The sequence below is a fragment of the Corvus hawaiiensis genome, chromosome 17 (genome assembly GCF_020740725.1).
Source record: "Corvus hawaiiensis isolate bCorHaw1 chromosome 17, bCorHaw1.pri.cur, whole genome shotgun sequence".
NCBI lineage: Eukaryota > Metazoa > Chordata > Aves > Passeriformes > Corvidae > Corvus > Corvus hawaiiensis.
In genome coordinates, this window is record NC_063229.1 from 4,567,477 (window position 1) to 4,589,348 (window position 21,872).

Here is a 21,872-nt window from a genome sequence, read left to right on the forward strand (position 1 = left end):
CAGAGTCTGTGTTGTGCTGCTGGCTTGGATGAAGCTGTGGCAATAACATGTTTTCCTCCCCTGCCAGCATATTCTCTACTGCATTGTTGATAGTGAGTGCAAGTCACGGGATGTGCTTCAGAGTTACTTTGACCTTCTGGGAGAGCTGATGAAATTCAACATTGATGCATTTAAGAGGTTCAACAAGTACATCAACACAGATGAGAAGGTAAATATTTGTAAAAGCTGCCCCCTGTGGCTCAAATTACACCCTTTCATAACCAGACACAGCAGTAGAACTCAGATTCATTTGGTCTTGGTTTGGTTTTAGAGCTTGGGGCACAATAAACATTAAGGGATGAGTTGCCAAAGTCCCTCAGTGTTTTCAGCAGTGCTCCATCTGTCCTGAGTCAGTGGGTGCTGAGCTGGTCAGCAAACATTGCCCTGTTCCAGGATGAGGCTCAAGAGTGGCAGAACATTTCCTGTGAAGTCACCACATTTGGGGTTAAGTGATAGCTGTGGACATTGAGACAGCTCCAAAAAGTCTTTTACTGGAGCTTGCAGTGGGAAGTCCTTCATGAATATTGCTTAAAATACTTGATACTGCAAACAGATGTAGATATTTGATCTTATTTGAACTTAGAGACATTTTAAGAAGTCATGGCTTAGGTAATTACCTATAAAATTGAGTTTCCCATGTAAATAAAGAATGGGCAGCAAAGAATGGTTTCATGCTCTTGTGCACTTTGTACATATAACATCAGCTGGTTGGGTAGGTTCTGAATGGCCTCATCCTCTGAACTTTGTTTCTGTAATGCTTCTGTCATTGCTCTTAGGTCTGGCAGACCTTGGAGAATGGAAGTATAAGTGCATTTAAAAGAAAACTCTTTCAGAGTTTTTTCTCTAGTAAATTAACTCAAACATTCTAGAGAATGTCTTTATACTTCCTATTTGCTTCCTATTTATTGATCTGTAACCGGGTTTAGTTCTCACTCTGTGTGACTCCCTCACTGTATTCCTCCCTAGCACTGTCTGCTTGTACAGAATCACTGTAGGACAACATGGAGCTGCAGGAATTCTCCCTCTTTCAAAACAAATAGTGTATGAAATCTCACTTTCATTGGAGTGACACATCTTCAAAAGAGATCTTGGGGATGCCAGGACTGACATTTTTCCATTCCATAGTGTTTGGTCATCCCTCAGTGCCAGTGTTGGCTTGGGCTGGATGAGGCAGGGCCATGGGTGATGTCCCCTCTTACACTTGTTAGAGGTAACTAAAAGGTAATGACCCTGAATATTAATATATTTAAACTTATTTAATTCAACACTAATAAGTGTTTGTGTTCAGTTCCAGATATTTTTAAATCAGATCAACAGCTCTTTGGTGGACTCAAACATGCTCGTTCGCTGCATCACGCTGTCCCTGGATCGGTTTGAGAATCAGTCTGATGCTAAAGGTGAACAGGAAGCAATGGGGTGGGATTGGGGGGTGTCTGGTGGTGATAATGGTTAATTTAAATCTGGGCTTTGACACTTGGGGGCTTAGATAAGGAAATGCCACCCTGAAAGTTTGAGCACCAGTTCTTACTGCCCTGGTGCTTGGTTCAGCGTGTCTGAACCTTCAGCAGCTGGTGATTGGTTCTCCTCTTGCTGCAGTTGCAGAAGTCCTGTCCGAGTGCCGCCTGTTGTCCTACATGTCCCAGATGTCCATGAGGATGTCCTTCCTTTTCCGTCTCATTAATATTATCCATGTACAGACACTTACACAGGTAAAGAGCTGGCAGTGACTTGGCAGTTGCCTTTCTGGGACTGGAATGGTGAGCAGGGCTGGGAGCAGGGAGGAGCCTGGTTTCCCTGGTGGACACCCATGTCCCTTTTCCTTGCTGTGTGCAGGAACACCTCCATTGTGCTTTCCACAGGCTTGCTTTACAAGGGCATGTACAACAGGTATCTTGGTATTTAGATTTTTTTTTTTGCTGTGTCGTTTTTACTTCCAGGAAAATGTCAGTTGTTTGAACACAAGTTTAGTTATCCTAATGCTGGCCCGAAGGAAAGAAAAGCTCCCTTTTTATCTGCGCACCTTGCAACAGATGGAATACACGGAAAAATACCCTGGCTTCATCCTGAACAACTTCCACAGTCTCCTGCGATTCTGGCAGCAGCATTACCTCAACAAGGATAAAGACAGCACCTGCTTAGAAAATGTATGTGACCCTCTTACCATGGCAGGAGTCGGATCACAGCAACACCTGTCTGCCGGTCTGCTGGCAAAAACGGGGGGTGGGAGGTTGGGGAGGGAAAGAAGGGAGGAAAGGTCTGCCCCCAGTGTAACTCCTGTGGTGTTTTTCACACCTTCTCCCAGTCAGGTGCTGGGTTTCCCAGTAAACAGAGCCTGAGGCTTTGGCTCTGGCACACAGAAGTGACACTTCCTAGTGCTGAGTGGGGTAGAGAGGCAGGGCTGGCAGGATGGCCAGGGAGGGGGAGGCAGAGCTCCCAGACTAGTCAGCACCTTAGCCAGACTGTTCCCTCTTCCTGGTGTGGCAAACAGTGCAGGAAAAATACCTGATGTAAGCCAAGGGAGCAGCCTGCAGGTTTCTGCGCCAGAGCTGGTTTGTCCTGGGCCACTAGTGGGTAGAAAGAACCAATTATCCAGTTATGTGGGTGACACATGGTCTGGTGTTGGGCTGCTGGAGTGGCCTTTTGGCTTTGAGGGAATAATGCAGGAGGAGTGCGGGCAGGGGGCGTGTGTTGGTTTTTGTGTCATCTCAGGAGTGGGGGCCGCTTCCAGCATTGGCTTATCTGCGGCACCACAGGGTCCCCGTTTGTGTTTGGAGTGGACAGCAAAGGGGAAGTTTGGGATTATGGATGTACTGGCCCAGGTAGGCAGGCTGGGGTCACCCTGTGCTGCTCTTAGCAGCTGCCAGAGGCGCTGGCAGTCCTTGTCTGGAGCTGGAGAGTGCGAAGCTGGTTGTAGAGGGTGTAGGTGTTCAACACCCAGCCCTTCTGGTGCAGGCCCCAGGGAGGGAGGGCAGAATGGGGAACCCAAAGTGTTGGTCACACTGTGGAGCTGGGCAGCTCGGGCTGAAGAGGAAGTGATTTTCAGCTTTGGGAGGTGTCTCATGCTCCTGTTGGTGCTGTGGCCCCCACTGACCCTCCTGTTGTCTGTGCCCACAGAGCTCCTGTATTAGTTTTACCTACTGGAAAGAGACTGTTTCGATACTGCTCAGTCCGGACCGGACGTCCCCCTGTGCCATAGTCAGCTACATCGACGAGGCGTACATGGACATTGACAGAGACTTTTCCGAGGAGTAATTCCTGCCTCCAGCTTCTGACGGACAGCTCGGAGGGTCCCTCGCACCTGGGGGTTTTCAGGGATACGCTGTGTAGTGTGTGTGTGCAGCTCGGAGCCGCGGAGCGTCGTCCCACCCCACCCCTGCCGGCCCCAGCTCTGACCTCTGAGACTCGGACAGCTCTCTGGGCAACACATTCAGGGATGTATCTTCCAGTTATTCTGGGATAAAAATAATCACCTGCAAAAACCAGCCTGTACTATTTTTTTTCCTCTCTCCCAGTCTGGCGGGGCTGGCAGAAGGGGTTTTGCTGACATGAGGGTTCTCTGTATTTGCCGATTGAGGTGTGGCTCTCTCAGGGCTGCTGGGATGAGCAAGTTGAAAAGCACAGCGATTGCCCTCCAAGTGTGAGGTCCAAGGAGCCAACCTGAGCAGGACCCCGCCACCAGCCGTGTGCAAAGCCACCACGAGGACTCCCTGCAGGTGTAACTCTTCCGCTGGGCTTGGAATCGGGGCTTTGGGGTTGGTTAGAGCATGAGTGTGTGTGCGTGTGTGTGCTTTTAATTCCTGAGAGCCCCAGCTCCAGTCACCTCTTTACCATCTCCTTTTGGATCATTTGGTACTAAAACTATCTGTGCATTAGGAAAGAACCTCTGCTCCTGCTGTCCTTCCTGCAGATCCTTCCCATCCGGAGGCGTTTCGCAGTGCTGGAGAACAGAGACATTTCAGCAGTGGTGGAATTGCAACAGGGGTTGGCTTTTTCACGGAGCACTAGCATTAAAATGTACTAATTTTTTAAACTTGCGGCTTGTCCCTTCTTGGGTAACTAATCTGGTTTTAAAATCCTTTTCAGGACCATTGCTCTTGATGTTAACCTGCTATGCCTGGAAGTCTTATGTCAGTCTCTGCTTTCAGTCCTTAATATCAACACACACGTTAATCTTGAAGTGCAATATTTACTGGAGATGTCCGTTTTTCTTCCTGGATCTGTTTTAATCAGAATGTGTTAAATGCTGGGAATAAACACTCCTGGTTGAAAGTAACTTTGTAGGATATGTTGGGAAAGGGGGAATCGGGTTTTGGCAGTCCCAGTTGCCAAACCTGCACCTGCCCTGCCTGCTCACCAACACCATGTTGCTCCAACACATTCAGATACCCAGGAATGAGATACACTACACTTAAGCCACTACATTTAAGTCAAAAACATGTCTTGCAGCTACAGCTAAAAGAAACCAGTTTTGAAACACACATCTGAATTTTTTTAACATTTTCTAATTTATTTGATGAGATGACTTCAGCTCTGTCCAGGCTCCGAAGGGGTGAGGATGTCCCAGAGCTGCAGCCTTTTGTCTCTCGTCGTTGCCAGCAGCATGAAACCCACCCTGAGGCTCCCTGTGCTGGGACTGGAGGAGTGAAGGAGGCTCCAGCCCCAGGGGCAGGATTTGTCTCTGAACATCTCCCTTCTCCTTTCTCTTCTCCCACACCTCAGTGTCCTGCTGTGGGCTCACAGGGTGGTCAGAGCTGCTGAGCTTGTGCATAAAGCTGGAGCCTTGCAGGAGCTCCTGGGCATCCCAGTGTCCCTCCCTGGGAGCTGCATCCTGGCTCTGGTGAGGGTACCCTGGGGAACTTCTTTGCCATGGCAGCTTCACCTCTGTTCCTTACCAGGTCACCCTGACCCTGCCCCTCCCTCCCTTCAGCTCATTTCTTTCTCATCTGTACTTTTTTTGTTCTTGGGTATTTGTGTTTTTGGTGTATCTTTGCTTCTTCTTAACTGTAATAGATGTACACTTAAAATAAATGCTTCAAATTAAAAGGCTTTTAAGTTAAGGGATGCCTTTTCCATAGTGTAGTTAATTGGTGCATCCACTGATTGCTGCTGTAACCCTGCAGTCTCACTCCCCTCTGTATTTTAAAGACAGTTTGGGGCTCAGGTGCCTCTGGCCTTGCCCATGGTCCTGGGAGAAGCTGAGCTGAGCTCACACCATCCTTGGAGGTCCTCCCAGGCCTTGGGAGCACAGGCTGGGCTTTGCTTCTGGGCTGGTTCGGCAGAGAAGGGCACAGGGAACAAAGCCCCGGCAGCTCCTCCAGGGGTGGAGCGTGCTGGGCTCCGCCCCAGTGCACAGAGGGCCACAGGCAAATCCCAGCTGGGGCCACATTCCTTTGGGATGTCTGTCCATGCCGGATGCCTCAAGAATCTCATGGTGAGAGGGACCAGACCCATGGAGGTGGCAGCAGGCTCTGCTGGGATGGGAGGGAGCTGGGACCCCCCGGCACTAACAAATACCTCTGGAAGTCTGCACTGTCCCCAGGGGTTGCTGAGGTTTGTGCTGCCCTATTAATGCCGATTTGCTAACTGCAAATAAACATTAAATGGAAACTATTAAAGAAATCTATTTTAAAGAAATGAGTGGAGATGTCTTTCTTTGCAGTGCCTTTGCCAAAGCCATAACCCCATCCAGGGCTGCACTGGAGGGCTTTATGTCCTCAGGAGTAGTGGCTGAAGTCTGTCCTGCCTCACGCCTCTGCTCCGGTCCCCTGCAGCTGAGATGTGGTTTGGTGGGGAGGGATGAGGAAAGGGCTCTTTTCCCAAAGCCCATTCCACGCCAGGGCCATAGAGATGGGAGAGGGAGGACTGAGCTTCTCTCCTGCCTGTGCCTCCCTGTGAAAAATGTTCCTCAAGACCCCGGGAGAAGAGACCAAGGCCCGGGTTACCCTGTGACACACAAAAGAGCCAGTCCTGGCAGATCTACGTTTATTCATGCAGTGCAAAGCTGACAGTGACTGTTGCAGCCACTTGCCTCCAACCTACAGCAGCATCTGGGACAGGGCAGGGCAGGCAGCCAGGGCTCCTAATGCTGGAAGAAATCCCCAAAAGGCTTTGGTGAGAGCTGGGGTCTGGAGGCAGGGAGTGGCTCAGCCACCCTTCAGCGAGGCGGCAGTGCCACAGCAGGCTGGGACTGTGGCTGTGTGGTCATTCCTCTGGCTCCAGGGCTGGCAGGAGCCCCTGCCCACCTCCCCATGCTCCCATCCACGAGTGCCTACCTTGGAGATGGTGACGTCCCTGGTCCGTGCCCGCAGTTTGTTGACCTGGGTCTCGGCGATGTCGGCGCGTTCCTCGGCGTCGTCCAGCTCGTGCTGCACCTTGCGGTACTTCACCAGGTTGGAGTTGGCCTGCTGCTCCTGGGCAGGGGGAGGGGAGAGGTGGGTGCATGGAGCACAGGCGACAGCAAGCTCCGAGCTCCCCACATTGCTCTTGCGGCCCCTGGCAGCCATGGCAGCCAGTCCCAGGGAGGGGCAGCCCTGTCCCCTGTCCCAGAGCAGTGATGGGCACTTACTGCCTCCTCAAACTGGCGCTTGTAGCTCTTGACCTTGCTCTGCAGCTTGTCAATCAGGTCCTGCATCCGAGCCAGGTTCTTCCGGTCTTCCTCAGCCTGCAAGTGCCCCAGCCCCCTTAGTCAGACCCCAGCAGCCCCTCACCTGCCCCTCACCTTTGTCCCAGTGGTGCCAGGACAGACAGCACCAACCGAGCCCCCAGCCCCATGTCACCAGCACCTGTCCCTTGGTTCCCCCCTGTGTCCCAACACCCAGCTCAGGAGGTGCTGGGGAATGGGGCAGAAGGACCCAGAGCAGAGAGTGGATGTTGTGACAGGGAGAAGCTTGTCCAGCTGTTGTCATTCCCTACACAGAGCCCAGAACAAGCCCAGGCTGGGCTGGGCTCGGTGGGTGGGTTGTTGGGTACCACAAGAGGCCAAGCAGGAAGAGTTGTGGCAGGTGCTGCTGGCCCAGGGCTGGAGCTGTGTCCAGAGCTGCTGTACCTGGTAGCTCAGCTCCTTGATCCTGCGCTCGTACTTGCGAATGCCCTTCTGGGCCTCTGCCATCTTCTTCTGCTCCGCATCCACCTCTCCCTCCAGCTCCCGCACCTGCAGGAGGCACAGGCCAGCTCAGCACCTGGCTCCCAAGCACCAACACCAGCCCAGCTGAGGCCAAGCCACTTTCCCAGCTCAGAGAAGCCACAGCAGAGGCTAATACCATCCTGAGCTGGGCCCTGCTCCCCCAGAGGCACCACCTGGCCTCAGAGGGCTGGGGCAGAGTCTGGTACGGCAGGGACTGGGGCAGCCCCAGGAGCCTGCTCCTGGAGGACACAGCCAGGGATCTGCCCCTGCTTTCTCACCCTGGCCTCCAGCTTCTGGATCTGCTTCTTGCCCCCCTTGAGAGCAATCTGCTCTGCCTCGTCCAGGCGCATCTGCAGGTCCTTGATGGTCTGCTCCATGTTCTTCTTCATGCGCTCCAGGTGTGCGCTGGTGTCCTGCTCCTTCTTCAGCTCCTCAGCCATCATGGCAGCCTGCGAGGCCAAGAGCAGGGGGACATCATCACAAGGCCAGGCCAGACCAGGGGCTCAGTGGAGAAGTCGTGAGACTCTCCCCAGCCACGCAGCACAGTTCCCACCACTCTCTTACATCCGTGATGGCCTTCTTTGCCTTCTCCTCAGCATTGCGACACTCCTGCACTGCATCCTCCACCTCGTTGCTCAGCTGGGAGATGTCTGCCTCCAGCTTCTTCTTTTGGTTGATGAGACCTGTGTTCTGCACACAGAGCAGGTTCACTGTGACCGGGGCTGGCCATTCACCACTGCTACACAGACTCCTGACTCTCCCACCAGTGGAGACACGGGACTTGGCAGTGCCTCACCTGGGAATGGAGCAGGGTGACCCTCTCAGTGGTCTCCAGCAGCTCCTGCTCCGCCAGCTTCCTGCTCCTCTCCGACTGCTCCAGCGCTGCCCGCAGCTCCTCCACCTCTGCCAGCAGCAGGTTGTTGCGGCGCTCCAGGGCACCCGCCTGCTCCTTCAGGTCGTCGTTGTGGCGCTGGGTGTCATCCAGCTCGATCTGCAGGTCCTGTGGGGCAGCGTGGGGTCAGTGAGGACAGCACAGAGCCGGGCTGGCAGCAGGGACAGCACCGAGTCTGTCCCAACCTTGATCTGGGCCTGGAGCTGGCGGCCCAGCTTCTGGAACTCGGCAGCCTGGCGGTTGGCGTGGTTCAGCTGGATCTCCATCTCGTTCAGGTCCCCCTCCATCTTCTTCCTCAGCCGCACGGCCTCGTTCTTGGCCCGGGCCTCCGCGTCGAGCGAGGCCTGCATGGACTCCATGGCGCGCTGGTGGTTGCGCCTGCAGGAGAGGCCCCGTGTCAGCCACGGCCCCTGGGGACACCCAGCCTGGGGCAGCCCTGCCGGGGCCACAGTGCCAGCTCTGCCCCCGCAGTGACGTCCCAGCCTGTCCCCTCACCCCACACACCTCAGGTTCTCAAACTCCTCGTCCTTCTCTGCCAGCTTCCTGTCCATATCAGCCTTGATCTGGTTCAGCTCCAGCTGAATGCGCAGGGTCTTGCTCTCCTCGTGCTCCAGGGCTCCCTAGAGACAGCGCAGCCATGGGAAGGTGGTTCCTGGGAAGGGGGCTCTCCCCAGCCACCCACCCCAGCCTGGCCTTGTCCCCCCCAGCCCATTGCTATGGGGGCAGAGCAGGTGGAGCCACCCCAGTGCCTGCAGTGGTTGCAGGACCCCCATGAATGGGATTCCCAGGGGTCACAGCCCGGCTCAGGACTGTCATTGCCCAGCAGCATCCAGCCAGAGCTGCAGGGTGGGCCAGTGGCTCTTGGGGGCAGCAGGAACATATGGGAAACAAGGACTCACCTCAGCCTCCTCCAGAGCTGCCTGGATATCGCTCTTCTCATTCTCCAGCATTTTCTTCACCTTCTCCAGCTCATGGATGGTTTTGCCACCCAGACTGATCTGGTCAGTCAGATCAGAAATTTCCTCTGCCATGGACAGAAGGAATTTGGTCAGGAAGGAATTTGTGGGGCCAGCCCAGTGCAAGTGATGTCCCCGTCCCCCTGCCCAGGCTCAGCTGATGCCCCACAGCCCCTTGGAGAGCAGCCAAGGCTGTGCCTGGGGACATTTCTGCAGTCTGGGAGAGAGCATAGAAGAGGCATCAAGGACCTGTTTGGTCCAAGAGCAACACCCCCAAGGCAGTGCCACACAGCAAATCGTGTGCCATTTGGGCACAGGAGCCATTTGGGGACAGGAGCCAAGTGGCTCTGCCTGTCCTCCCAGAGTGTCCCCAGCATGAGGGCAAGACACGCGCTGGCATCCCAGCAGGGCTGCTGCATCCCTCCAAGGGATGGGCTGAGCAGCAAGGTTCACTCCTGGCCAACACGGGACCCAATCCCACATGTCTGAGGACAGGGCAGGAGCAGGAGTCTGGGCAGAGCCCAAGGGGAGCACTTGAGCCCAGTCCTACCCTGCAGGTTCTTGTTCTCCCTCTTGAGGGTCTCCAGGTTGTCCAGGGACTCCTCGTAGGCGTTCTTGAGCTTGAAGAGCTCCGTGCTCAGGCTGCGCGACTCCTTCTGCGACGCCTCCAGCTCCACCTGGGTCTCCTCGTACTTCTGCTTCCACTCGGCCAGGATCCTGTCGAAGTTGCGCTGTTTCTTGTCCAGGGCAGCGCAGGCCGAGTTGGCGCGTTCCAGGTCCACCGAGAGGTCCTCGATCTCCGTCTGCAACCGGTGCTTGGTCTTCTCCAGTGAGGCGCACTTGGCGTGGGCGGACTCCACGGCCTCCTCTGCCTCCTGCAGCCGGGTGGCCAACTTCTTCCTGCCGATGGCACGGGGGTGAGCGCTCGCTGCCCCAGCGCCATCCCGCCCCACAGCCTCAAATCCAGGCAGGAGCGTGCTGTGTCCCCCTGGGTCTGGGAGAGCCCCACTGTTGAACAGAAAGTTGCCACCCACAGGGAACTGACTCGTGCCGTGGGACTTACTTGGCTTCCTCCAGCTCCTCAGTCCTCTGGATGGCATCAGTCTCGTACTTGGTTCTCCACTGGGCCACCTCGGCATTGGCTTTGGACAAGTTCCTCTGGAGCTCGCTCTTGGCCTCCACCTCCTCCTCGTACTGCTCCCGCAGCAGGTCACAGTCGTGCCGGGAGGCTTGCAGGGCATGGGCCAGGGCGTTCTTGCTCTGAGGAAGGGAGAGCAGCAGCTGACCCCAGCTCCAGGACACAGGCCGTGGCCAGGACTGGGAGCAGCAGCAGGGAGCTTCTGCCCTTCCCAGGTGAAGAGCTGCCCTGTGTGCAGGGTACGGCCCACCTCCCCTGCCCAAGAGTCTGAGCCACTGCCACAGTGCCACCCGGAGACCAGCCATGTGGTGATCTGTTTACCCACCGCTTTTCTGATCCCATATTTCATCCTTCCCCCCCCACCCCACTTTCCCTTGCCCTAGCCCTGGCCACCCCCTCGGGTTCTCCCTATCGGTCCCTGTACCCCAACTCCTCCCAGGGACCGCCCCTGCAATCTGACAAAACCCCCCTGCGCCCGCACCATGAGCTCTCTCTGCCTCTGGGGGTCACCAGGACAAGATGAAACTATTAAAAGTCCTCCGAAACCCTCATGGGGAGACCCTTCTCGCCTCCTTCGCTGTCACTGTGTTGTAGAGCTGATGGCTGCTGGAGCAAAACCATGGAGCCGTCCGAAAAGGACTACGGGAGGGCGAAAACAGTCACACTGCCCTAAGCAGCCCCACTGAGCTCTCAGGGAAAGCTGCAGCCAGCTAAACCAAACCTAGCACTACAACACAGCCATGCCCTGAAACCTCACCTTGGTCTCTTCCTCCAGCTGCCTCTTGAGTTCCTCAATGTTCTGTGTGAACGAGACCTTGCCACGGCTCAGCTGGTTGATGAAGGACTCCTTCTCCTCCAGCAGCCGACTAAGCTCCCCTGGGTTCAAACAGAGCCAAACCAGCTCCTTTGGGGCTGTAGGGCTGCAATCTGCACTAGCCCACACTCCCCCAGAGCCTGTGGCCTCCAGCTGTCCCAGCTGTATCCCCACCAGGGCAAGCTGGGCCATGGGCAACCAGTTAAAGGCAAAGGATGCCAGCAAGGAATCCCTCCTGAGGCACAACTAGCTTCTCCCTCCATGGGAGAAAGAGGACAGACTGCCTGGCTGAACCCCACTCCCCCAGCCAGACACCCCAGAGTCAGAGCATGCCCGAGGCAGCCGTGTGCCCCTGGCTCGTGCCCCACGCACCGTTCTCGGTCTGCAGCCGGCCCCGCTGGGCGTTCACGTCCGTCAGCTGTCGCTGCAGCTCGTCCACTTTGGCCTTGGCCTCGTTCAGCTGGTCCTCGTAGGTGCGGCACAGCTTCTCAGCATTGGCCTGCAGGCACCAACACAGCCCAGCTGAGCCAAGCTCTGGCCACAGAGCACCCTTCTCCCACCCTGGGACTCCCTGTCCCGCTCAGTGGATCCTACAGGCACACAAGGCAGAGAGCAGGAGCCTGTCAGAGCTCCCTGCTAAGCTAACAGGGGCTCTCTGCAGTCAGTCTCCCAGGAAATGTCTTCCCAGAGCCTCCAAACTTGACTAGGACAAGTAAAGCATCCTGTAGTGACATAGGGACAAGCTGTGGGTCAAACAGGGACTTGGCCATGGCAAAGAGCTATTTGAGACACCATCCCATGGACATGGCTGTGCTGGTCACGCTGCACCCAGTTCCACTGACGTCCACAGGAGAGACCAAACAGCCCTGTGGAGAACCAGCACCCACCTTGTTCTTGGTGATGTACTCGACGTTGGACGACAGGTCATCAATCTCCATCTTCATCTCGCTCTTCTCCTTCTCCAGCTTCTGCTTGACGCGCTGCAGGCTGTCGATCTGCTCGCCCAGCTCGGCCACGCTGTCCGCGTGCTTCTTGCGCAGGGCGGCCGCCAGCGCCTCGTGATGCAGCGTGGCCTCCTCCAGGTCTCGCCGCAGCTTCAGGAATTCCGCCTCCCGCTTCTTGTTCAGCTCCAGCTGCATGGCCGTGGTGCCGCCAGCCTCCTCCAGCCGCTCGCTCAGCTCCTCCAGCTCCCGCGACACCTCCGCCCGCTGCTTCTCCACCTTGGCCCTGGCGGCTCGCTCGGCCTCCAGCTCCTCCTCCAGCTCCTCAACGCGTGCCTGGACACACAGAAAAGGGCAGATGCTCCAAACTCTGGGTGAAGCTCCAGCATCTCTGCTCTCTGCAGCAGAGCAGTGTCTCTGCTGATGATGGGAAGCAAGAAGCCACCAGTCTCGGGCTGTTTCGGGGGGCAGGTGCTCCTTGGTAGCATGTTTGGAGCTCCTGGTCTCCTCTATCCCTGCCATGATCCAGCTGGCATGAGCTACTTTTCACGGGATCTTCCATGATTGTGGGGATCTGTCTCTGATAGGAAGAAGCCCAGCGTCCTAGATTTGGGTTTTCAGAGTTTGGGCACTGGATTAAAGTTTTTATTTTGGACAGAGAACTACGTCCTGGAAGCTGTTCCTCAGGCTGGTGATAGTGTTCACCTCAATAGCTCATTCTTTCTTTTTCAACCCACCATGTTTTGGCAGAGGGCTTGGCTCCTGCCAGCCATGTCAGCTTTTTCCAAGGAGATGCCCTTGTGCTCAGAGAGGGACTGGCCCATGCAGATTCCCCAGCACATCTATTGGAAATTTCAGGCTCCCAGGCTGTAAGAACAGTTCTTCCCACCATACCTGGACCTCCTTGATCTTCTTCTGCAGCTGGGCCTCCATCACTTGCCCATCTTCAATCCTTGAGTTCAGCTGACTTATCTCAAACTCTTTCCTGTACAGACAGAAGGCAGAGCCTCTGGTCAGACAAACACTGTTCTGACAGCTCCTTCTGGCTCCTGAATTTCCCTGCACTGTTACACCCAGGCCAGAAGACAATCAAGCCCACACAGGAAAGGACTGCAGGGTAAGAAGACTCTCATGGAAAGCTCACAGGGAGGGCTGGAGCAGCCAAATAGGCAGATAACTGGCTCTGAGGGTTTCCCTCTGAGCTCCCAAGGTGTTCTCCAGTTCCCCAATGAGAATGAGACATGAGTGAAGTCTCTGTACTTGCAGCTGAGGCCCCAGCAGTGTTGGATCCTGCCAGGCAAGCCCCTCCTCTCCAACCCCATGCCCAAAGGAAGGTCCATCGTGCCCTGGTCTGTGAGTCTGTCACAAGCTCCTCAGCCTCTCTGCAAAGTGCCCAGGAAAACCCAGCCCTCATCGTGCCTGGACTGGTCACACAGCAGTGCCCAGAGCCACAGCCCAGAGCCCCTGCAGAGGCCACACATCCACTAAATTTAGAGGAGCAGAGCAACCCAGAGCCCAGGTAGGTGTCACGCACTCACTTCTTGAGCTTCTCATCCAGCTGCTGTTTGTCATTCTCCAGATCCATTACAGACTCTTGTGACAGCTTCAGGTCTCCTTCAAGCTTCCTTTTTGCTCTCTCCAGGTCCATGCGGATCTTCTTTTCTTGTTCAAGAGAGCTTTCCAGCTGGAGAATGAAGGGAGGTGGGGTAGGGAGGGAAAGGACTCTCTGCAAGCCCCACCCTTACCCATGTCCACTACCCATGTGGGAACTTCACCCAGCCCTGGGAGCCAGAGGTGTTTCCCAGCCGGTCTCCAGTCCCATTCCCTCAGCCCAGGACTGCTCTCCAGGAGGGGCTCTAGACCACCTCTTGTTTCAGGGGTAGTTTGTCAGTGGGATTATGCATCAACTGGCCATGTTAAACAGGGATCTGGTAACAATCCCACACTCCAGATCCCACTCAGGGACAGCCTTTGGGCTCTCCTGGAGATACGACTCAAACCTCTCTTGCTTTATTCTCACTGGCCCGTGACTCACATCATCCACTTGCTGCTCCAGTTTGACCTTGGCTTTGGTCAGTGTGTTGACCTTGTCTTCCTCAGCCTGCAGGTCATCCAGGGCTTGCTGATGGGCCTCTTGCAGGGCTTTCTTCTCCTTCGTCAGCTTGGCAATGATCTCATCCAGAGCAGCCATCTCCTCAATCAGGTTTTTAACCTGGATCAGCGAGGACAAACATAGAGAGAATCTTCTCAGAGGGAGGAGGTGCAAAGCTACTCCAGCAGTCTGATCCTTGCAAGGCTGGAGTCCATCCACGGGCAGCAGCAGCTCAGCACCCCACCGGCAGCCAGCCCCTCTCCCCTTGGCCAGGCTGGTCCCACCAGGGGTTTTCCATGCTCCAAATCACTTGCCACAGCACAGAACCATTTGCCCATACCCCTCTGGGCAATGAGGCAGGACATGGAAGGTTCTGCCCTCTCTCACTCCCCTCTTCCCTCTGCCCTGCCCCAGCACCCCCACACCAGCAGCCTTATCCCAGATGTTTCTCTGGTGTCCCCACAAGCACTGAGGCCTCAGGGCAGTGAGGCTGGGTGCTGCAGGGAGGTCGGTTACCTTGTTCTCCGTGGCGTGTTTCTCCTTCTCCACCTTGGCCAGCGTGATCTCCAGGTCATCGATGTCCTTCTTCAGCTCTGCACACTCATCCTCCAGCTTGCGTTTCTTGGCAGTGAGCTCCGAGTTCATCTCCTCCTCATCCTCCACACGCTCCATCAGCTCCTTCACCTTGGCCTCCAGCTGGATCTTGGACTTGATGAGCAGGTCACAGCGTTCTTCTGCATCTGCCAGGTTGTCTTGCTCCTGGGAGAGGCACAGGAGAGCCAGGGCTCACCCTCTGCCCCCAGACTCTGCTCACAGCCCTGGTCTTCTCCTTGTGGAAGGGACAGAGCAAACCCAAGGTGCTCAGGTGTACAAAAACTACAGCTCCAGTCACTGCCCGTAATCAAGGTGTGCAGGACAACCACTCACACCAACCAGGGCCAAAGAGCAACTCCATCTTTCCAGAGGAAGGACACGCTGGCACAAAAAACAGCACAAAATTTGGCAAGCAAACATTGCCATTCCCTCCCACCCCGTTGCGAGGAGAACACCCTTCCCAGAGCCAGGGGCTCACAAATCTCTGTGACAGCCCCAGGATGTGATGGTACTTCAGCTCTGCACAGCCTTAGGTTGTGTTTCAGACTGACTGTGGCAATGGAGGAGCCTCAGAACTGCAAGAGGCTGAAGGAGGGCTCCAGGACATTCTGCTCCTTCTTCGACCCACGGGCCCTGCACTGTTTTTACACTTCCAGAGAGAGGGTGAAGCACTTACTGCCTGCAGCTGGAGAGCCAGGTCATTCTTCTCCTGGATCATGGAGACCTGCTTCTCTTCCAGCTCCTTCCTCTTTGCCTCAGACTTCTCCAGAGCCTCCTTCAGCTTCTGGAATTCCTCCTTCAGGTTGGACATTTCCTTCTCAGTCTGAGCAGACTTGAGTAAAGGCTTGATCTTGAAGAACAGCTTCATCCAGGACCAGTTCTTGACAGCATTGAAGGCCCGGATGTTCCACTGGATGGTGTAGAGGGCTTCCCTTGGGGAATACAAGCACAGCATCACCAAGGGTGTACATTCCCCATGTCCCATCTTGGCTTCTGCAGGCCTGGACACGGCTCCATTCTCCACCAGCCAGACAAATGGCACAATGGTGAATGAGTGGCACATTGTCTGCACACTGTACTGGCCCTGCTGGGATGGGTGGGGTGGCCTGGATTTCAGCTCTCCTCACTCTGCCTCCCTCTGAATCTTCCAGAGGAAACCAGAGGCTCCCCACACCTAGATCCTTCCTACCAGGGCCATGCTAGATCTCTTCCAGGTCTGCCTCCATCCCTCAGGACCAACCCCTGCCAGACACAGGCAAGTCCCACAGGTCAAACCCACTGACATGTGCACAAGAGACAAGGAGACACAAAGTTCTGCCTTTTGCCCCCACAACTCTACCTCCTGCTGATGATCTTCTGGTACTCCAAACGCATGAGGTACCCACGGATCCTGGCCTGGAGCATTGTCAGGACCTTGGCCAGACGCTCATCTCGCATCTCCTCCAGCAAGCCCAGCAAACCAGCCTTGAAAAACACCTGTGGGTAAGAGAGCAGAGTCACCAGCAGAAGGACAGAGGGCTCAGGGGTAATACAGCCTGCCAGGGAGAGCTGGAGGTGCACCCACACACAGCACAGGCATCTGGCACCAGATCTCCTGCCCTGAGCACATCGTGCTGCCTGGCAGGGACAAGCTGCTGTGGTGGGTGGGACAAGGTCAGGCAGCAGTGACCTGCTCAGAGCTGTTCTTTCTCTTCCCAGCTTGAGTCCCTTCAAGGGCCACACACACCCTGCAGAGTGCAGGGCTACAGCAGGGCTGTGGCCAGGCAGACACAGGCACGGAGAGCAACAGGAGGGACAATTCATCCCTCCCAAGGGCCATCTGCCCGCTCTCACCTTGGTGTGACCAAACTTGTACTGTGCATGGTCCAGGTCCAGGGAGCTCAGCAGCTTCTCTGTGGCCTTCCTGCTGTCCACAAACTTGTCTTCTGGAATGGCTGCTGGATTGAGGATACGGTAGCTGTGGGGAAAAAGCAGAGGGAGACCATGCAGGAGGATTGCAGCACCACCATCATCCCAGTACCCCAGTCATGCCAGTTCCCACTGGAGCCATGTGGCTGCACCACAGGCTGAAGCTGTGTGTGAACCAGTTGCTCCAGAGCACAGGATTGCAGGCACCAAGGAACCCTGCCAGAATTTAGTCCCTGAACGTCAGGGGGGCTGTGCAAGGAGGCCACTGGCCTCACTAGACCTGGGCTAAACAGCATGGGCGGGACCAGCTGGAGAACCCCAAGGATCCATCCCAAGGGCAGAGAGAAATCTGAGCCCGGATCTGAGGGCTTGAGCCTTGCCACCATCCCCCTGCACCAGCCCTGCATTCAGCACCTCAAACGTGAAGATCTCATCCCAAACTCTCCATGGCTGGCACCCCAGAGCCAGCAGCAAAGCTATCCCAAACTGGACAGGCACTTGGGGGTATGTGGGGGAACAGGCTGGAGCCAGGACAAGCCTGTCTGCCCTCAAAACATGTGTGAGTTGCTGAAAAGGAAAAAGAAGGAGTTACCGCTGCTTGAAGTCTGCGTAGAGGATCCTGTTGGGGAATCCCTTGCGGCAGATGCGGATCCCTTCCAGGACACCGTTACAGCGCAGCTGGTGCAGCACCAGGAAGGAATCCATGGCTCCTGTGGGGGAGGACAGACATGGAGCTGATGCTCAGCCCATCAAGGCAGAGGAAATGGAGCTGTAGCCTGGGCCTGAACCCTGGGAACATCCCGTGGTTTGAACACAGGTGTCAGCCTGTCCTGCAGGTCTGTGCTGAGCACCAGTGCTGCAGCCTGGGCCTTGGATGGTGGAACTCAGCCTGAAAGACTCATCCACAGCTGCTGTTATACAAGTGCCAAGTGCACAGCCAAAATGGGAGCGTGGCAAAGCTCATTATCCCTAGTAGAGATTGGCCTGGCTTGCAGGAGTTTCAACACTGAGATGGGGTCAGGGCTCGGTGGCAGCATGAAGAGGGTTGGGGAGAGGGTGGGTGCAAGAATGCCTGCCAGCTCCCATATGTGGCTGTCCCCAGGGGCACTGCCAGGCTGCTGCCTCAGCTCTCCCATACCTGGGGTCTTTGTCTCGTTGGGGATGATGCAGCGGACGAAGTGGGGCTGGGTGGAGCGCAGGTTGGTCATCAGCTTGTTGAGGTTCTCCTGCAGGGCAGACACAGAGGGTGAGGGGCTGAGAGGACAGCTCTGCTTCCCTACAACACTTCTCTTTCTCTCCAGCCCCTTCCCCCCACAGGCAGGGAGGGAGCAGACCCTGAGAGCCCCTTATGGCATGAGAAAGGGGAAATTTCCTCTTGCTGTCCTGCCAGTGGACATCTCCAGCCCCAGGGCAGGATCAGTGCCAGGGTGGGAGCCATGGCAGAGGGCACGGGGCTGGCAGACAGGCCAAATGGCACCGGCAGGTTTTGCTGTGCCAGAGAGGTTTGCTGTGCCTGATGCTTCCCAAGTACTTGTAGGTAAAGTTTTGCTGCAGAGGAGAGCCAGGGACACAGGACTAAGCATATTCCTGGTACAGAGCTCTGTGCTCAGCGCCCTGCAATTCCAGTGCTGGTGTCCACACTGCCTGCAGGCAGAGGATGCTAGGACATGCAGGATTTCCCTGCACCTCCACAGCGCTTCACCCCCTTTGGCCGTGCCAGAGGGCCCTGCTGATCCAGACTGCACCTCCTTGTCTCTCCAAGGCTCAGCCCTGCCTTTGCTTGTGGGAAAGGCATCTGCATCCTCGATCTTTCCAGCTCCCTTTCCCTGCTTTTACAGGCTCAGCCTATCCAGGACCAGTTCAGGGAAGGGAACACCTTCCCACAGCTCCACATCACCATGGGGCAACTCCTCACCGCAGGCACCTTTCCCCAAGGCCTGAGACTTGTCCAGAAGGAGGAAAGTCACACTTCTCCCTGAGCAGGAGCTCTGCCACAGAGCTGCCCTCTTCAAGCACCCCGGCACAGAATCACAGAATATTCTGAGTTGGAAGGGATCCACAAGGATCATCCAGGTCCAGCTCCTGGCCCTGCACAGACACCCCAACAGTGCCTGGGAGCATTGTCCAAACACTCCCGGAGCTCTGGCAGCCGCAGGGCCGTGTCCACTGCCCTGTCACCAAGAGGCTGTGATGGCAGGACACATCCCTCTGTGCTGCTTTCCAGTTGGTTGAGCTCTGGGTTGGACAAGTAACTCCTGTGCTGAGCATGGGATGGAGCTGTGTGACATCCTGAGCTGTAAAATGGGTCATGTCACCCCCCAGGACAGGGAGCTGCCTGCTCAGAGACCTGCAAGATCCTCCTCCATTTTCTTCTGCCCAAAGCTTGTCCTTCCCGCTGACAGGAATGAGGAGAGAAGTAGCACAGACTTAAAGTGATGTTCATGTAATTAATTATCTAAACATCACTACAAGTCTTAACTGCCGCTCTCTCAAAGGCGGAGGAGCTGCTGCAAGCGTCACGTGGGCAGGAGCAGCACGAGCCCAGCTCCAAGGGACCCTGGAGCCTCATGTCCTGCCCTAGGAGCATGGGGACAGGCGTGGACTCTGCCAGGCACAGGCCCCTTGCCCAGGAATGAGAGGGAGCTGGGGGCTTTGGCTTAGTGGTGGTCCTTCAGGAGCTCTGGTGCTCCTTCAGGAGCTCTGCTGGTCCCTCAGGCCCCAGGAGGTGCAAGAAGCCAAGAAGCTTGGCAGGGAAGTGGGACTGCCAGTGGGACTCTCAGAGCATGTTTCCCTCATAGCCCTGCATGAGGGGCTGGCTCTTACCTTGTGCAGCTGTGACACTGTTTGGAAAGAAGCTGCCTTTTTACGTTTCTCCTTGGTCCCTGGCTTGTGAGGTTCCTCTGTGGGGTTGAAATATCGATTATTTACATCAGCAAAACATCTGCCTGGCTTGAGGGACTCAGAGGCACCCCCAAACACCTCTAAAATTCTCACAGCCCTTGCTGTTTCTAAAGGAGAGGTGGTTGTGCCCTGCTGCAGAACAAAGGCACTGACCACCAAAAACACCTCCCACAGTACCCAGCTCTGGGTGTTGCTTCTCAGCTCCTGGTAGCAAGACACCCCTTCACCCACAAAGTCACAGGGCCACCACAACAGCCCTACAAGCCCTCAGACCAGCACCCACCTACTCAGGCCAGGCAGGATTTTAGGGATCAATGTGGATTATCCCTTTGCCTGGGCTGCCAGGGACAGGGATGCTGCACCAACAGCTGGGCATGGAGGAGAGGAGGGGAGAGACTGAGGCTAAAAACGGGGTGAGGGTGTTCCTCACCTGAAGCAGAGCCCACATAGTTCTCATACAGAGAGGCCAGGAGCTTGTTCTGGGATTTCTGGAAGACGGACACCACTGTCTCGTTCAGGGGGTCCTTGTTCTTGTCCAGCCACCCCACGATGTTGTACGGCACCTGTCCCCAGAGAGGAAAGGTCAGGACAGCCCCGTCCCCGCCAGGGGAAGGTGTGGATGCTGGGAAGAGCTGCCAGGGACGTACCACACCAGCGTAGTGCACCACCTCAAAGTGGGCCTCGTATTTCCGCTTCTTATCCGGCCGCGGCTTCTGGAAGTTGGGCGACTTCCCGATGTGGTTGTCGTAGAGCTTGGACTTGAAGGTCATGTCAGTGGCTTTGGGGAACATGCACTCCTCTTCCAGGATGGACAGGATTCCCAGGGGCTGCAGGGAGAGGGGGGGATAAAGAGGACTGTGCTCAGCATTGCCACGTCCCATTCCAAAATGGGATTCTCTGTGCCAATGAGCACAGGCTTGACCTGGGAGATCCCATCCTAATGCAGGTGCAAGACATTGGCCATAGGGCCAAGCTGTCACTGGCATATTCCAGGCTGTATCTGACCTCCCATGCCCATGTGGGACTGGCCAGCCCTGCGAGCCATGGGAGCTAGGAGCCTGCCCTGGTCCAACAGATTGTTGAGAAGGAGGGATCCTCTCCAGGATTGCTCCATTTCAAAAAAAAAAGAAAGTTTCCTTCATGCAATGGTGGAAATATTTTCAAGTAAGAGGCACTGAGGGGCAAGTGGGTAGGAGAAAAGGGGAAGAGATGATTGCTCTCTGGAGGAAAAGGCTGCACCAGGTTTTGTGGCTCACCAGTGGGTAGGAACAGAATTTCCATGTTTTCATAAAGTCAAAATTTGTGTCAAAAAGGTCTCAGTGGGCTGGAAGCTCTGAACTGTAAGTGTGGGGAAAATAAAGCTGGGCACTTGCCACTGACTGGGGAGGGAATCATTTAATTTTGGTAGCAGAGCACCTCTCACTCCTGCAGCCTCTGCAAACAAACCATCCCCCAGCAGTACCAGCCCTGTGCCCTGCCTCACACTTTACCTTCTCAATCAGGTCGATGCAGGCCTGCAGGTCCAGGCCAAAGTCAATGAAGACCCATTCGATGCCTTCCTTCTTGTACTCCTCCTGCTCCAGGACAAACATGTGGTGGTTGAAGAACTGTTGCAGTTTCTCATTGGTGAAGTTGATGCACAGCTGCTCGAAGCTGTTGAACTGCAAGAACAAAGCAGACCTGGGTCAGAAGGAGGAGCTCCAGAAGCGAAGGGATTCACTCCTGTGCTTTGTCTGGGTGTGAGGGGTGATCCCTGCCATGCTCAGCTGTGTTGCTACCAGAGCAGGTAGCCAGCACTCACTGGAGAGGTGCCCACAGCAGTGTTAAATCCTTCCCTGAGAGCTGCCCATTTGCTCCAGAAACATCAGACAAGAGCTCGTTTCCTCATCAAGGCCAGCAGTTTCTTAGAGGAGATAGAGCTCCCAAACACCAGGGGACTGAGTTGTCCCTACAACACTCCCCTGAACCCACTGCAGGGGCCTGCAGAACTCACCTCAAAGATCTCGAAGCCTGCAATGTCCAGTACCCCGATGAAGAACTGCCTGGCCAGCTTGGTGTCCAGGGTCTTGTTGATGCGGGTCACCAACCACTTGAACATGCGATCGTAGGTGGCTTTAGCCAGGGCCCCCACAGCGTAGACCACCTGCCAAGGCAAACCCCAGGGCACACAGTGAGCTTCTCCTGGCTCCTGCAGGAGCCAGAGGCTGAGAGAGAGCTCCTCCTGGCACACAGACTGATCCAAGAAGTTCATGGTTACAGTACAAGCTCCAAAATTAGTTTTACATTCCTCACAAGTGTGTTCCTGCCTACCTAGCCTATCTTGCCTCCAAGGTCTTAGGACATAAATTCAGTTTAAAGGGGTATTTTCAGAAGCCTTGTGCCTGGCAGGAGCCTACAGCCCACTTTGGATAAGACACCAGCTCCTGAGGTCCTCTTGAACTGTACTTGAGGGCTGGCTTGCACGACCCAGGCCA

General features: G+C 55.6%; 2 protein-coding genes across 3 annotated transcripts in view; one reads left to right on the plus strand and one right to left on the minus strand.

Moving 5' to 3' along the window:
- The window catches only part of LOC125334585 (transient receptor potential cation channel subfamily C member 4 associated protein), a 35,050-nt gene extending 29,954 nt beyond the window's left edge, over positions 1-5,096 (plus strand). Inside the window, exons 15-19 of the mRNA XM_048321579.1 lie at positions 68-208; positions 1,328-1,436; positions 1,636-1,748; positions 1,977-2,183; positions 3,154-5,096. Coding sequence (XP_048177536.1) covers positions 68-208; positions 1,328-1,436; positions 1,636-1,748; positions 1,977-2,183; positions 3,154-3,291 — 708 coding nt within the window. The 3' untranslated portion in view covers positions 3,292-5,096. The remainder of the gene's footprint in view (positions 1-67; positions 209-1,327; positions 1,437-1,635; positions 1,749-1,976; positions 2,184-3,153) is intronic.
- A 908-nt stretch (positions 5,097-6,004) lies between these two features.
- Positions 6,005-21,872, minus strand: part of MYH7B (myosin heavy chain 7B) — a 28,372-nt gene continuing 12,504 nt past the window's right edge. For both annotated transcript variants that reach the window (XM_048321577.1, XM_048321578.1), the window contains 29 exons: positions 21,392-21,541; positions 20,889-21,059; positions 20,046-20,225; positions 19,829-19,961; positions 19,321-19,397; positions 17,636-17,723; positions 17,090-17,207; positions 16,423-16,546; positions 15,929-16,065; positions 15,266-15,521; positions 14,512-14,754; positions 13,939-14,115; positions 13,442-13,587; positions 12,798-12,888; positions 11,850-12,239; positions 11,335-11,461; positions 10,906-11,024; positions 10,074-10,270; positions 9,561-9,910; positions 8,954-9,078; positions 8,559-8,674; positions 8,240-8,432; positions 7,959-8,162; positions 7,727-7,852; positions 7,441-7,611; positions 7,085-7,189; positions 6,605-6,700; positions 6,312-6,449; positions 6,005-6,124 (listed from right to left, as the gene is read on the minus strand). In XM_048321577.1, the coding sequence (XP_048177534.1) occupies positions 6,119-6,124; positions 6,312-6,449; positions 6,605-6,700; positions 7,085-7,189; positions 7,441-7,611; positions 7,727-7,852; positions 7,959-8,162; positions 8,240-8,432; positions 8,559-8,674; positions 8,954-9,078; positions 9,561-9,910; positions 10,074-10,270; positions 10,906-11,024; positions 11,335-11,461; positions 11,850-12,239; positions 12,798-12,888; positions 13,442-13,587; positions 13,939-14,115; positions 14,512-14,754; positions 15,266-15,521; positions 15,929-16,065; positions 16,423-16,546; positions 17,090-17,207; positions 17,636-17,723; positions 19,321-19,397; positions 19,829-19,961; positions 20,046-20,225; positions 20,889-21,059; positions 21,392-21,541 (4,554 nt within the window). In that variant the 3' untranslated portion in view covers positions 6,005-6,118. The remainder of the gene's footprint in view (positions 6,125-6,311; positions 6,450-6,604; positions 6,701-7,084; positions 7,190-7,440; positions 7,612-7,726; positions 7,853-7,958; positions 8,163-8,239; positions 8,433-8,558; positions 8,675-8,953; positions 9,079-9,560; positions 9,911-10,073; positions 10,271-10,905; positions 11,025-11,334; positions 11,462-11,849; positions 12,240-12,797; positions 12,889-13,441; positions 13,588-13,938; positions 14,116-14,511; positions 14,755-15,265; positions 15,522-15,928; positions 16,066-16,422; positions 16,547-17,089; positions 17,208-17,635; positions 17,724-19,320; positions 19,398-19,828; positions 19,962-20,045; positions 20,226-20,888; positions 21,060-21,391; positions 21,542-21,872) is intronic.